Here is a 12,574-nt window from a genome sequence, read left to right on the forward strand (position 1 = left end):
CTCGGGGCTGCGTTAGTTTCCCTCTAGGTCATTCTGTAAATAACACGCAGTGATCCACAGCTTTTCCCAGGATCAGCAATGAGGAGCAGCCAACAGGAATCCCAGCAAGTCCAGCAGCTCCTGGAAGGTGGCTGCTTCTTCTGCTGTCTCCTCATTGTTTTCCTCCTGTGTTTTCTGTCACATGTCATGCTGATCCATTAGTTCCCTTCAGCACACTGGTCTGAGTCGATCATGAAGTGCCTGCAGGAAGAAATCCCCCATTCCCAGGGAGCCTGGAGCTGGAGTTCACCCTCTGACCAGTGACCCTGTAGTGGCACCAGTCAGGCAGGACCAGACTGTGTGGGGCTTGTGGATCTCTGATCCTGCAGCTGGGAAGGATTTCTTTTCCTTGAGGTCTCTGGTCAGGAAGCTGTATTAAATCAGTTTTTATATTTAATAGATTAAATTTGAGAGGAACTTCTTACAAGGGCATGGAGTGACAAGACGAGGGGAAATTGCCTTAGGCTGAATGAAGGCAGGGCTGGATGAGATGTTGGGAAGGAATTGTTCCCTGGGAGGGTGGGCAGGCCCTGGCACAGGGTGCCCAGAGCAGCTGTGGCTGCCCCTGGATCCCTGGCAGTGCCCAGGGCCAGGCTGGATGGGGTTGGAGCAGCCTGGGACAGTGGGAGGTGTCCCTGCCATGGCAGGGGTGGGATGGGATGAGCTTTAGAGTCCCTTCCAACCCAAACTATTCCATGATTCTGTGGAATCAGTTTAATTCCCTGTGGTTTTGGGCAGCTGCAGTGGCAGGAACAGCACCAGGGAAGGGAGCACTCCTGGAGATGTTCTCCTAGGAATGTTTGGAGATGTGGCTGCACCTGGACAGCTGGGAGGTGTCAGGGGTGAGCAGCACTCACTCCTGGTTCCTCTGCTTCAGTTTTGTGGACAAGCCCTTTCCCTGTGCACGTTTGTCACTGGGAGATGACAGATGCTGTTTGGATAATCTGTGCAATCCCTGCTCTGAATCCAGGCTCTGCACTGGCACCACTTGGGTGTTTGGGCTCCCCGCCCTGGAGCAGAGTCCAAATGCCCAGGATGTGCCTCACCTGCTGCAGCCCGTGCAGGTGAGGGCTGAGCTCCTCCAGAGGGTGAAGGAAGAGGGGAAGGAGGTGGCTGATGGTCTGTGCTCAGCCCTCCCAGGCTCCTGGAATAACACTTGGAGTGCCACTGTCTGCAGATGGAACTGGGAGCCTTGTTGTTCCTGCTGGTAACTGGGTGCATGAACAGCCCAGAGGCCTGGCCCTGCAGCCTGGCCCTGCTCCTGAGCTGCTCCTGGCACTCTGCAGCTCTGCCCTGCCCTGGGGGATGCTGGCAGCCACCTCCTCCACCAGTTCCCTGGCTGAGGCTCCCTTTGGAGCTGGGCTGAAGGGATTTCATCCCAGCACAGCTCTCCAGGCTCATCCTGCTTCTCTTTCTTGGCTTGACAGAGGGTGAAAGTACAAGTTTTACCTTGGTCAATGCCAGCAGCAGCCAGGTGCCTGAAGTCCAGGCTCCAATCTGCCACCCCTTGTCCTGAGACCTGTTTCCCCTTTGCCACCCTGTCCCATTCCCTCTGACATGGCAGACCCTTGTTTGGGGGCAGGAAGTCTCTTTTCCACAACCTGTTGAATCCATTTGCCCACGGGAAGCCACTGGAGTGTTTTTTGCCATGATGCTGAGCCCGGCAGGTCCCCAAAGTCCCCCAGGCTCTGGCAGGGGTTCTGTCCCCCCATCCCTGTGCCTTGGGAAGGCAGGGTGCTAGCAGGGACAGTGGGATCAAGGCCAGCCCTCAGCTTCTTCAGGATACTCCTCAGTCCTTCAAATCAGCACAGGTTTGGGAAACAGGCTCAAAGCAGCCAGGCTTTTCCATGGACTTGTCAAGCTGCTCTCCCATGAGGTGTCTCAGCCCGGGAAAGTGATTTCCCAGCCTGGGGTGTGGAATGGGGCTTGGAGAAGTGATCAGAGGGGCTCCCATCTGGGCAAGTTCCCCAGACCTGCTGTGTCCAGGGCAGTCTGTGCCCCACAGGACACTGCCCTGGCTGTTCCCAGGGCTGGGGACTGCCTTGTGCCCCAGCTCAGCCTGGCACGGGCTGACCCAGCCTCTCCCTGCCTGGTGAACCGAGGGCAAAGCACGGGCAGGTTTGGTTCCTGGCAGGGCTCGGGAATCCAGCCGGGCTGTTCGGTGTTAGGATGCTCTGTGCTGGAACGCTCCGGATGGGGAGGATGCTCCGTCCCGGGACATCCCCGGCTGCTGCTTTAAGGGGAGGGACGGAAGCCTGACCCGTCCCCGGGCTCGGCCGGGCCCTTAAAGCCTCCGCAGGCTGAGCGAGCCCGGCTCCGACCCGCCGGGGCCACCATGGGCTCGCTGGGGCGCTGCCTGGCCCGGAGCCTCCCGCGGGGACAGCCGGGCCTGAGCCCCCCCGGGCCCCGCTGCTACGGCTCCGGTGAGACACGGCCCCGTTCTGCCCTGCCCCTGGGGACCCTGTGCCCATCTTCACCCTGCCCCTGGGGACCCTGTGCCCACCCTGCCCCGCCCCTGGGGACCCTGTGCCCATCCCCATCCCGCCCCTGGGGACCCTGTGCCCACCCTGCCCTGCCCCTGGGGACCCTGTGCCCATCCCCATCCCGCCCCTGGGGACCCTGTCCCCGCCCTGCCCTGCCCCTGGGGACCCTGTGCCCACCCCCATCCTGTCCCTGGAGACCCTATCCCCATCTTCACCCTGCCCCTGAAGACCCTGTCCCCACCCTGCCCTGCCCCTGGGGACCCTGTTCCCATCCCCATCCTGCCCCTGGGGACCCTGTCCCCACCCTCATCCTGCCCCTGGGGACCTTGTCCCCGCCCTGCCCTGCCCCTGGGGATCCTGTCCCCACCCCTACTCCAGAGGACCCGGTCCCCATCCCTGGGATCTTTCATCCCCTTCCCCATCCTGCTCTTGGGGACCCTTTCCTCACCCCCATCCCGTCCCCAGCCCCCTGCTCGTGCTGTCCCATCAGAGCTGCTGTTCCCGTCCTGTCCCCATGGTGCCCCATCCCCTCGCGGTGTCCCCGTCCCTCCATCCCGGGGGGTGGCGGCTCACGGGCTCCTGTCCCCGCCAGCTCAGGGAGTGGGTGCCAGCTCTGCTGTGCCCAGCCCCGTGTGCCGGGATGGGGCAGGGGCCGGCGCTGGCGCTCCCTGAAGGTCCCGGGGGGTTCAGAGTCCCCAGGACTGTGACCCCGGCAAAGCCGAGCCCTGTCCAGCAGTGCCCGGGGCGCGGGTGAGCTCATGGGCTCCGTTTATCCAGCTCTGTCCCCGCCAGCCCTGGGGTTGGCAGTGAAGTGTCCTCCCTCTTCCTTCCCCTCCTTCCTGTCCCCTCTGTCCCCGCAGCGGACGGGATGCGCTGTCCCTTGGGGGTTTTGTCCCCTCCTGCAGCGCAGCCGCGGCAGGGCCACCCCAGGGGTGACAGCGGGGCCGGACCCTGCGTCCCACGGCGATGGATTTTCCTCTCCAGCAGCGGAGAGCTGTGCCCGGGAAAGAGTCCCCAGCACCGGGACGCGGCACAGACATCCCTGGCTTAAAGCCCACGGACGTGTTCCCAACAGCCATCAGGGCTTTGTGTGTCCCTTGGGACGCCACCAGCCTGAGAGGCACAGCTTGTTCTGGGGACATGGCCCCGGGATGGGGTGGGGACAGGGATGGGGGACAGGGCTGGGGACAGGGATAGAGAGAAGAATGGGGACAGGGATGGGGGACAGGGCTGGGGACAGGGATGGGGGCGGGTTCCCATCGGTATCCTCGGGGCTGAGTACAAGCCGCGGTGCCGCGGGGCCAGCTCGGGGTGCCGTGTGTGGTGGGGCCCGGTGTCCCGCGGGGGTGGCGATGACTCCGTGTCCCGCGGGGGTGGCGGTGACCCCGATGTCCCGCAGTCCCCCCGGCGCTGCAGGAGCAGACGCTGCTGGTGGCCAAGCCGGACGCGCTGCAGCGGCGGCTGCTGGGGGACATCATCCAGCGCTTCGAGCGCCGCGGCTTCAAACTGGTGGCCATGAAGCTGCTGCAGGTACCGGGCCCGGCGGGGAGCGGGGGCGGCCGGGGGACACGGCCCGGGTGTCACTGTCGCTGTCGCTGTCGCCGCCGCTGCCTCAGGCGGACCGCAGGCTCGTGGAGCAGCACTACGAGCAGCTGCGGCCGAAGCCCTTCTACCCCGCGCTCGTCGCCTACATGACCTCGGGGCCGGTGGTGGCCATGGTGAGGGGACAGCTCGGGGGTCGCGGGGGGCGCGGGGCGCAGGGGACTCAGCTGTCGCCGTCCCGCAGGTGTGGGAGGGCTACAACGTGGTGCGGTGCACGCGGGCCATGGTTGGGGACAGCAGCGCCGTGGGGACAATCCGGGGGGACCTCAGCGTGCACATCGCCAGGTAGGGCCGGGGGGGGGCGGGACCCCACGGCCGCGGCACTGTCCCCATCCCTGTCCCCTCGCAGGAACCTGGTCCACGCCAGTGACTCCGTGGAGACGGCCCGGCGGGAGATCGGCTTCTGGTTCCAGCGGCACGAGCTGCTGGCCTGGGACAGCGGCGACAGCGACAACATCTACGGGCTCTAGAGCCCGCCCGGGGCACCCCCGCCACAATAAACCCGGCTGCCTCCAGCGCCGACCCTGGCTCGTCCCTCCGATACCACCAGCAAGGGCTGGGAGCGCTGGGAGGCACTGGGATGGTACTGGGAGCACTGGGATGTCCCTGGGAGCACTGGGATGGTACTGGGGAGCTCTGGGATGTCCCCAGAGGGCACTGAGATGGTACTGGGGAGCTCTGGGAGGCACTGGGATGGTACTGGGAGCACTGGGATGCTACTGGGGAGCTCTGGAAGGCACTGGGATGTCCCTGGGAGCACTGGGACGGTACTGGGGAGCTCTGGGATGTCCCCAGAGGGCACTGGGATGGTACTGGGGAGCTCTGGGATGTCCCCAGAGGGCACTGGGGTGGTATTGGGGAGCTGTGGGAGGCACTGGGATGTCCCTGGGAGCACTGGGATAGTACTGGGGAGCTCTGGAAGGCACTGGGATGCTACTGGGGAGCTCTGGGAGGCACTGGGATGGTACTGGGAGCACTGGGAGGCACTGGGGTTGCGCTGAGCAGCCCTAGAAGGCACTGGGCTGTCCCTGGGGGGTATTTGGGCTGCATTGGGAAGCTCTGGGATGTCACTGGTACATCCATGGAAAGTACTGGTTTGTACTGGGAAGCTTTGTGAGGCACTGGGATGTCCCTGGGGGCACTGGAACCGTACTGGGAGGCCGGGCTGTGCCCGCGGGGCTGCAGGGGCTCTGTGGGTGACTGGAGGAGACCAGGGTGGGGTCTGAGCTGTAAAACTGCTCCGAGCGACACTGGGACACCGCTGGGTGGCACTGGGACACCGCTGGGTGGCACTGGGACACCGCTGAGAGGGACTGGGACGCCACTGTGAAGCACTGAGACACCACTGGGTGGCACTGGGGGCCACTGGGACCCTACGGAAAGCACTGGGACGCCACTGGACATACTGGGACGCTACTGGCACAGTGGATATCACTGGGACAACACTGGGAGAGCACTGGGAGAGCTCCGGGATAGCTCTGGGACATCACCGGGCCAACACCGGGACAGCGCTGGGACAGCTCTGGGAGCACTGGGAGAGCACTGGGATATCCAGAACAGCTCTGGGAGCAGTGGGACAGCTCCGGGATCCCCGGGACAGCTCCGGGATCCCCAGGACAGCTCCGGTATCTCCAGGATCTCCGGGATGTCTCCGGTATCTCCGGTATCTCTCTCCGGTATCTCCGGGATGTCTCTCAGGGATCTCTCTCCGGTATCTCCGGTATCTTTCTCCGGTATCTCCGGTATCTCCGGGATGTCTCTCCGGTATCTCCGGGATGTCTCTCCGGTGTCTCCGATATCTCCAGGATCTCTCTCCGGTATCTCCGGTATCTCTCTCCGGTATCTCTCCGGTATCTCCGGTATCTCTCTCCGGTATCTCCGGGATCTCTCTCCGGTATCTCCGGGATGTCTCTCCGGTATCTCTCCGGTATCTCCGGCCGCCCCCCGCAGTTCCCGCCGCGGCCGCTGGGTGTCGCTGTGTCCCGGCGCTCCCCGTTGCCAGGCGACGGCGGCGTTGCCCGCGCAGGCGCAGTGCGCAGCGGCGCCATGGCCGAGGCCGCCATGGCCGCGCGGGTGCCGCCGGACGAGGACGGGGACGAGTGCCTGCCGCAGTACCGGCACCTGCTCAGCCCCGACCTGCTCGCGTGAGTCCCGCCCGCCGGGCGCGGCCGCCTCGCCTCCCCGGGCAGGCTCTGACCGCGGTTTCTGTCCCACAGGGGCCAGGTTGCCTTCATCACCGGCGGCGGCTCCGGCATCGGCTTCCGCATCGCCGAGATCTTCATGAGGTGCGGGCTGGGACGGACCCTCCTTCCCTCCATGCTTTCCTTTTACTTTCCCCCCTTCCCTTCTTCTCTTCCGTCCCCTTCTTTCCCCTCCCTTCTCTTCTCTTCCCGCACTTTCCTCCTCCTCACCCCTTCTCTGTCCCTCCCGCCGCCCCATCCCTTTCCCGCGGCGGTCCGGGCCCTGCAGCCCTCAGGGAGCTCCGGGCCGGGCTCTGCCTCTGCCCGCCCGCCTCCTGCGGCCGTGGGGGGCACAATTCCTGCAGGAACCCCCGAGCTGCTGCTGCTGATGCCGAGGTGCTGCTGAGGAGCCCGGCCCTTCTCAGCTGCCCCTTCCCTGCAGGCACGGCTGCCGGACCGTCATTGCCAGCAGGAACCTGCAGCGAGTGACCGAGGTGAGCTGCGAGCCCCGAAATCCTGCTGCGAGCCCCCGTGGAACTGGGAGCCCTGGGAACCCTGCTGCTCTCTCCCAGTGGAACTGGGAGCCCTGGGAACCCTGCTGCTCTCTCAGTGGAACTGGGAGCCCTGGGAATCCTGCTGCTCTCTCAGGGGAACTGGGAGCCCTGGGAATCCTGCTGCTCTCCCCCGTGGAAATGGGAGCCCTGGGAATCCTGCTGCTCTCCCAGTGGAACTGGGAGCCCTGGGAATCCTGCTGCTCTCTCCCAGTAGAACTGGGAGCCCTGGGAATCCTGCTCCTCTCCCAGTAGAACTGGGAGCCCTGGGAACCCTGCTGCTCTCCCCCGTGGAACTGGGAGCCCTGGGAACCCTGCTGCTCTCTCAGGGGAACTGGGAGCCCTGGGAATAGTGCAATAGGAGGAATGGTTTCCCAGTGCTTCCCAGTGCTTCCCAGTGCTTCCCAGCCTCCCAGCCCTGGGCACTCACACAGTGCTGGGCAGGGTGGGTGCAGGTTTGGGGGGCTGCACCCACAGCACCTCCAGCATGGCTCTGTTAATCTGGAACCTGCTTTGTGAGGCTGTTTCACCATCATCATGGCTTTTTGTGGGGGAGAGAGACAGAAATGAGCTGTGGGGGAGGTTTGCCAGCAGGGCAGAGCCCAAGGTTGGACTGAAACCTCAGCGTGCAGCAGGATCAGAGCCCAGGCTCTGTGGCTTGGGGGGGCTGCACAGGTACCCTGTGTTTTGGGGCAGAGAGGAGGCTGCAGGTGTGGTTGGCTGCCCTTTCCCACTCCCTCACGTGCTAGAAGAAGCTGCAAAGCTCAGCAGTTTTTTAGTTCTCAGGGGTCAGAGTCTTCTGAGGCCACAGAATCAGCAGTCCAGGGCTCCAGCTGCTCATGCACCCATGTGTTGTTGGGGCTCAGAACCTTTCACAAGGCCCAAAATAGACATGGGAGCAGCTCTGGGTGTTGTGTGGAGTTGCTGCTGGGCTTGTGTGTCCCCTGTGCTTAATTCCCTGGGGAAAATCTTACTCTTAATGAGCCATGTGGGTGGCTTGTGACAAACCCTGAGCTGCAGAGCTGGTCTGTCTCACAGCCTGACACCTGGTTGCTCTGTCTTTGCCCTTTTGCCCACTGACTTTTTGGATCTAAAGGGCAATTATGGCTGGGCTCAGGCCAAAAATGCCTTGCTGGGGTCCAACCTTTGTACTTGCCCTGCAGAGATGTTGCCTGGGATGTGCTGTGTCCATGGCAGCCCGTGCAGGTGACTGGGCTTAGCCAGCTCTGGCTGGGATGCAGCATGCAGGAGCTTTCCCTGGCTACCCCAGGGCTAGCAGGGTGCAGCCAGGCTCTCTCAAGTCTCTTTTTGTCCCTTCAGGCTTCGAAGAAGCTGATGGCAGCCACAGGGCAGCAGTGCCTGCCCCTGTCCATGGATGTCCGGCAGCCCCAGACCATCGCGGCCGCGGTGGACGAGGCGCTGAAGGAGTTCCAGAGGATTGACATCCTCATCAATGGTGAGGGTGGAGAGGGCAGGGTGTTTTCCTGCACAGGCATCCCTGGGGGCACAGAGGAAGCAGAGATCTGTGTGTGGTACACAGCCATCCCTGTTTGCCTGGCTGTGCTTCATCCCTGCTCCCCTTGTGCTGCTGGGCACCCAGAGCCACCAGTTTATCCTTTACCAGGGCTGTCTCCATGTCCAGCATGCAGACATTATCCCTCACCCTCCTTGTCACAGAAGGGCCCTGACATCTCTCCCTGCCCTGTCCTGCCTGTCCCTGTGCTTCAGGTGCTGCAGGGAACTTCCTGTGCCCAGCCAGTGCCCTGTCCTTCAACGCCTTCAAGACAGTGATAGACATCGACACCATGGGCACCTTCAACACCTCCAAAGTCCTCTTTGAGAAATATTTCCGGGTGAGTGGCATGGAGCCAGGGGACTCTGAGGAGAGGCTCTGGTAGGCAGGGGGTAGTGTCAAACCACACTGTGCTCCTGGGCAAATCTCTGGGCAAAAGACCTAGAGCCTCCCTGCACAGATCCACTCTGTTCTCTTCCAGGAATCCCAGCCCTGGACTGGGGATCCTCCTGTCCCTTGCCCTGGGGCTTTGTGCTGTTGCAACACCTTTCCATTCTCTGCCAACTGGAGAAGCTGTGATCTCCTACTCCTTTTCCAGCTCTGCCGCTTTGCTTTGGCTTTTCCTTCCACCCTGCATGTCCCACCTCTCCAGCTGGCTGCCCCATCCCTGATTTTCAGTGGGTAGAGCTGCCCCAGAGATGGCTTGGCAGTGCCCATGGGTGACTGTCCCTCCAAGCCCAGCTCTCCTGTCCCTCAGAGCCCTCTGTGACCCTTTGTGCTGCTCCCTGCCTAACTCCACATCTCCTTTCCTTCCCAGGACCATGGTGGGGTCATCGTTAACATCACGGCGACCCTGAGCTACCGAGGGCAGGCCCTGCAGGTGCACGCTGGGGCTGCCAAGGCTGCCATAGGTACCTCAACACACCCTGCTGGGGCCAGCAAAAAAGACAGTTCTTCCTAAATACTGGGATGAGAAGATGCCTTGGGGAGGGGCAAGTGTGAATTGGTGTGGTTACTGCATGCCTGGGTTTGGGATGAGGCTCTTCTCCCCTCTCAGCCAGACTCTTCTGCAGCATTTTTTCCCCCCTCAGCAGAAGTTGCTGGCAAGGCTGTGCTCCTGTTTCTCACTGCTGTTGCAATCCCTCTGCAGATGCCATGACCCGTCACCTGGCAGTGGAGTGGGGACCCAACAACATCCGTGTGAACAGCCTGGCCCCCGGCCCCATCACGGGCACCGAGGGCTTCCGACGCCTGGGTGAGGCAGCCTGGGCTCCTGCCCTGCCAGTGCCCTGCTGGCATCCCCTGGGAGGGGACCTGGAGGGACCCCCAGTGCCACACAGCTCCTGGGGGGTTGCTACTGGGCACTGGCTTGGCTGGCACAGCTCTGTGGGAACATTCCCACATCCCTGGTAGCTCCCAGGGCACTGGTTTGGCAGCAGGTTGGGCTCTCTGATGCCATGATGCATTGTGCTCCCCCAAAACTCAGTCCTGCCTGAGGGGTTGGCTCTTGTAGTCCATGAGCAGAGTGCTGGTGCAGCTGCAGAGGATGGGAAAGACCATGGTCCAGAGGCCATGGAGATGCTCCAAGGGCTGGAGCCCCTCTGCTCTGGAGCCATGGATACCTCAGAGCCCCTTCCAGGGCCTAAAGGGGCTCCAGGAGAGCTGCAGAGGGACTGGGGACAAGGGATGGAGGGACAGGACACAGGGAATGGCTTCCACTGCCAGAGAGCAGGGCTGGATGGGATATTGGGCAGGAATTGTTCCCTGGGAGGGTGGGCAGGCCCTGGCACAGGGTGCCCAGAGCAGCTGTGGCTGCCCCTGGATCCCTGGCAGTGCCCAAGGCCAGGCTGGATGGGGCTGGGAGCAGCCTGGGACAGTGGGAGGTGTCCCTGCCCATGGCAGGGGAGGAGAAGGAGAGATCCCTCACAACCACAAGCATTCCATAATTCCATGATTCTAAAGCTTTTTGAGGTCCTGTCTTGAGCTTGCTGTGTCAGTACAAAATCCCTGCTGGGCTTGAGCTCCCCTCCTTTAAATCATCACAGGGCTGTGCCAGGATCCCATCCCAGTTCCCTGGAGCACTGAGCCAGCCCCATGGTGGGGGACAGCCCTCCCATGGTCCAAACTGACTCTTTGCTGCTCCTTCCAGGTGGGAGATTTGCCGAGAAGTCAGCCCAGTTCTCCGTGATCCCGCTGCAGCGCGCGGGGAACAAGACGGAGATCGCGCACAGCACGCTGTACCTGGCCAGCCCCCTCTCCTCCTACGTCACCGGCACCACCCTGGTCGTGGATGGGGGCAGCTGGCTCACCTCCCCCAACAGCTTCTCTGCCTTGCTGGGTATTGCCTCCTCCTCTGCTAAACTCTAGGTGACTGCATTTCCCCCTCGTGGGATGGGAGCAGGGCTCCTCAGGGAAACCCAGCTTTTCCCTGGGGTACAGGGCATGGATCCTGTGAGGAGCAGCTGAGGAGAGGGGAAAGGGGCTCAGCCTGGAGAGAAGGAGGCTCAGGGGGAACCTTCTGGCTCTGCACAACTCCCTGACAGGAGGGGACAGCCGGGGGGGTCGGGCTCTGCTCCCAGGGAACAGGGACAGGACAAGGAAATGGCCTCAAGTTGTGCCAGGGAGGTTTAGGTTGGATACAGGGAAAATTCTTCGTGGGAAGGATGGTCAGGCCTTGGCACAGCTGCCCAAGGCAGTGGTGGGGTCATCATCCCTGCAGGGATTTAAAAGCCATGTGGATGTGGCACTTGGGGACACAGTTTAGTGGTGGCCGTGGCAGTTCTGGGGGAACAGTTGGATTTGATGGTCTTAGAGAGCTTCTCCAACTTAAATGATGATTCCTAACCATGATTTTCCTGGGGTATGGCTGCCACAGCATGGCATGGACATGTACTCATGGACAGTCCTGGGGATGACTTGGGACAAGCAGAACCTGCTGGATTTTCTCTTTGAGCCTGGCTTGTCACATGGTGTCCTTTGGATGCTTCTCCAGGCACCTCTGAGATTCCCCCAAAGCCATATGATGCCCATTTTCTGTGCCCCAGCAGCAGGATTGAGCACAAAGAATGCCAAGAGCCTGTTCCTTTCATGAATTCCTGCAGCATGGCAGGGGAAGGGGTCTCCTCCCTGCCTGTGTCCCCCTGGTCCTGGGCTGTCCCTGAGCTGGGCAGGCCCCAGCAGGGCTCTGTCCCCACCTCCTCCCTCTCTTGCAGATGTCTGGGCTGCAGGAGCAAACCAGCCCCACTGATGGACAGCCTGGGACTGACTGATGGACAGATGTGACCTGGGACACCACGGAGGGACATCTTCCAGAGCCAGTGCTGACAGCCACAGCCTCTCCTTGGCCACTGGTGGCAGTGGTGACACTGCCAGCCCCGTGTCTGCCTGGGGACCCAGCTCTGGGGGTGCCCACCCCCATCCTGTGCCATTGCTGCCTTCTGAGCTGGTGTGGCTGTGGGTGCAGACAGCATGGAGGGCTGAGATAGTCACTGTCCCTTTGTGGCTCCCTCCAAGCTGCTCTTATGGCCTTTCCCAAGCCCCAAGCAGTGCCACCCATGGATACCCATCCTCTTAGTCCCCTGTCCCCTGTCTTAGCCTGAGAACTGCCCAAGAGCCCCAGCAGCAGCTCGTTTTTGGGAGGGGGAGCAGCTCAGCCTGCCTGGTGTTGGGGTCAGCCAGTGTGGTGGGCCCAGTTGTGCCTTGGCAACTCTTAGAGGAGAAACCCTGGCAGGGGGAGGTGGCTGTGTCCCCAAGGGGTGTGACAGTGGTGCTGAGAGGCTGCCAGGGCTGCAGCTGGGGTGCCCCTCTGCAGGGAGCAGAGGGGTGTGGGGGCTGCAGCACTGCAGGTGTCCAGTGGTCTGTGCACACCCATCTGTCTGTCACACCAGTGTCACACTGTCTCAGACACTCAAGCTGAGGGTAGATGGAGGGCTAGGACTGGAATCCAGTCCTTTCCTCCTGCTGGGCTGCAGGAGCCACAGCAGGGCTGCATGGATGGCAGTGCTGGAGCCAGCCCTGTCCCTGGTGTTGGTGCCTCAGGGGACACACTCTGCTCCTGTGCACCCTCCTGCTGCTGCTGGTAGTTTTTAGGCTCACCCTGGATTCCATGAAGCTTGTTCTCTCACTTAATTGTATTTCCTACTTGATTGTAGACTTGCCAGGTTTTGCTCCTTCCTCCAGGCCACAAATAAAGAAATTGGCCCCTGA

The 12,574-nt window shown here is 62.3% G+C and overlaps 2 protein-coding genes across 2 annotated transcripts; both read left to right on the forward strand.

The window, feature by feature from the left end:
* Window positions 1–2,334: 2,334 nt before the first annotated feature.
* On the forward strand, window positions 2,335–4,639 carry LOC130259116 (nucleoside diphosphate kinase, mitochondrial-like). Its single transcript, XM_056503099.1, has 5 exons — window positions 2,335–2,462; window positions 3,922–4,052; window positions 4,139–4,240; window positions 4,309–4,409; window positions 4,474–4,639. The coding sequence occupies exons 1-5, from the start codon at window positions 2,375–2,377 to the stop codon at window positions 4,592–4,594; spliced, it is 543 nt and encodes a 180-aa protein (XP_056359074.1). The 5' UTR covers window positions 2,335–2,374; the 3' UTR covers window positions 4,595–4,639.
* Window positions 4,640–6,123: 1,484 nt separating this feature from the next.
* Window positions 6,124–12,574, forward strand: DECR2 (2,4-dienoyl-CoA reductase 2). Its single transcript, XM_056503094.1, has 9 exons — window positions 6,124–6,268; window positions 6,341–6,409; window positions 6,747–6,798; window positions 8,176–8,311; window positions 8,584–8,708; window positions 9,186–9,279; window positions 9,519–9,623; window positions 10,518–10,706; window positions 11,581–12,574. Exons 1-9 carry the CDS (start codon window positions 6,171–6,173, stop codon window positions 11,613–11,615), a joined length of 903 nt encoding a protein of 300 aa, XP_056359069.1. The 5' UTR covers window positions 6,124–6,170; the 3' UTR covers window positions 11,616–12,574.

This window comes from Oenanthe melanoleuca, chromosome 14 (assembly GCF_029582105.1).
Source record: "Oenanthe melanoleuca isolate GR-GAL-2019-014 chromosome 14, OMel1.0, whole genome shotgun sequence".
Taxonomy (NCBI): Eukaryota; Metazoa; Chordata; class Aves; order Passeriformes; family Muscicapidae; genus Oenanthe; species Oenanthe melanoleuca.

What these genes read in the sequence shown, in the direction of transcription:
- DECR2 (XM_056503094.1), top strand. Translation starts at nt 6,171, where the DNA reads ATGGCCGAGGCCGCCATGGCCGCGCGGGTGCCGCCGGACGAGGACGGG. An exon ending in TCTTTGAGAAATATTTCCGG is followed by an intron (nt 8,709 to 9,185) that starts GTGAGTGGCATG and finishes TTTCCTTCCCAG; the next exon opens with GACCATGGTGGGGTCATCGT. An exon ending in CAGCTTCTCTGCCTTGCTGG is followed by an intron (nt 10,707 to 11,580) that starts GTATTGCCTCCT and finishes CCTCTCTTGCAG; the next exon opens with ATGTCTGGGCTGCAGGAGCA.
- LOC130259116 (XM_056503099.1), top strand. Translation starts at nt 2,375, where the DNA reads ATGGGCTCGCTGGGGCGCTGCCTGGCCCGGAGCCTCCCGCGGGGACAG. An exon ending in TGGCCATGAAGCTGCTGCAG is followed by an intron (nt 4,053 to 4,138) that starts GTACCGGGCCCG and finishes CCGCTGCCTCAG; the next exon opens with GCGGACCGCAGGCTCGTGGA. An exon ending in CTCAGCGTGCACATCGCCAG is followed by an intron (nt 4,410 to 4,473) that starts GTAGGGCCGGGG and finishes GTCCCCTCGCAG; the next exon opens with GAACCTGGTCCACGCCAGTG.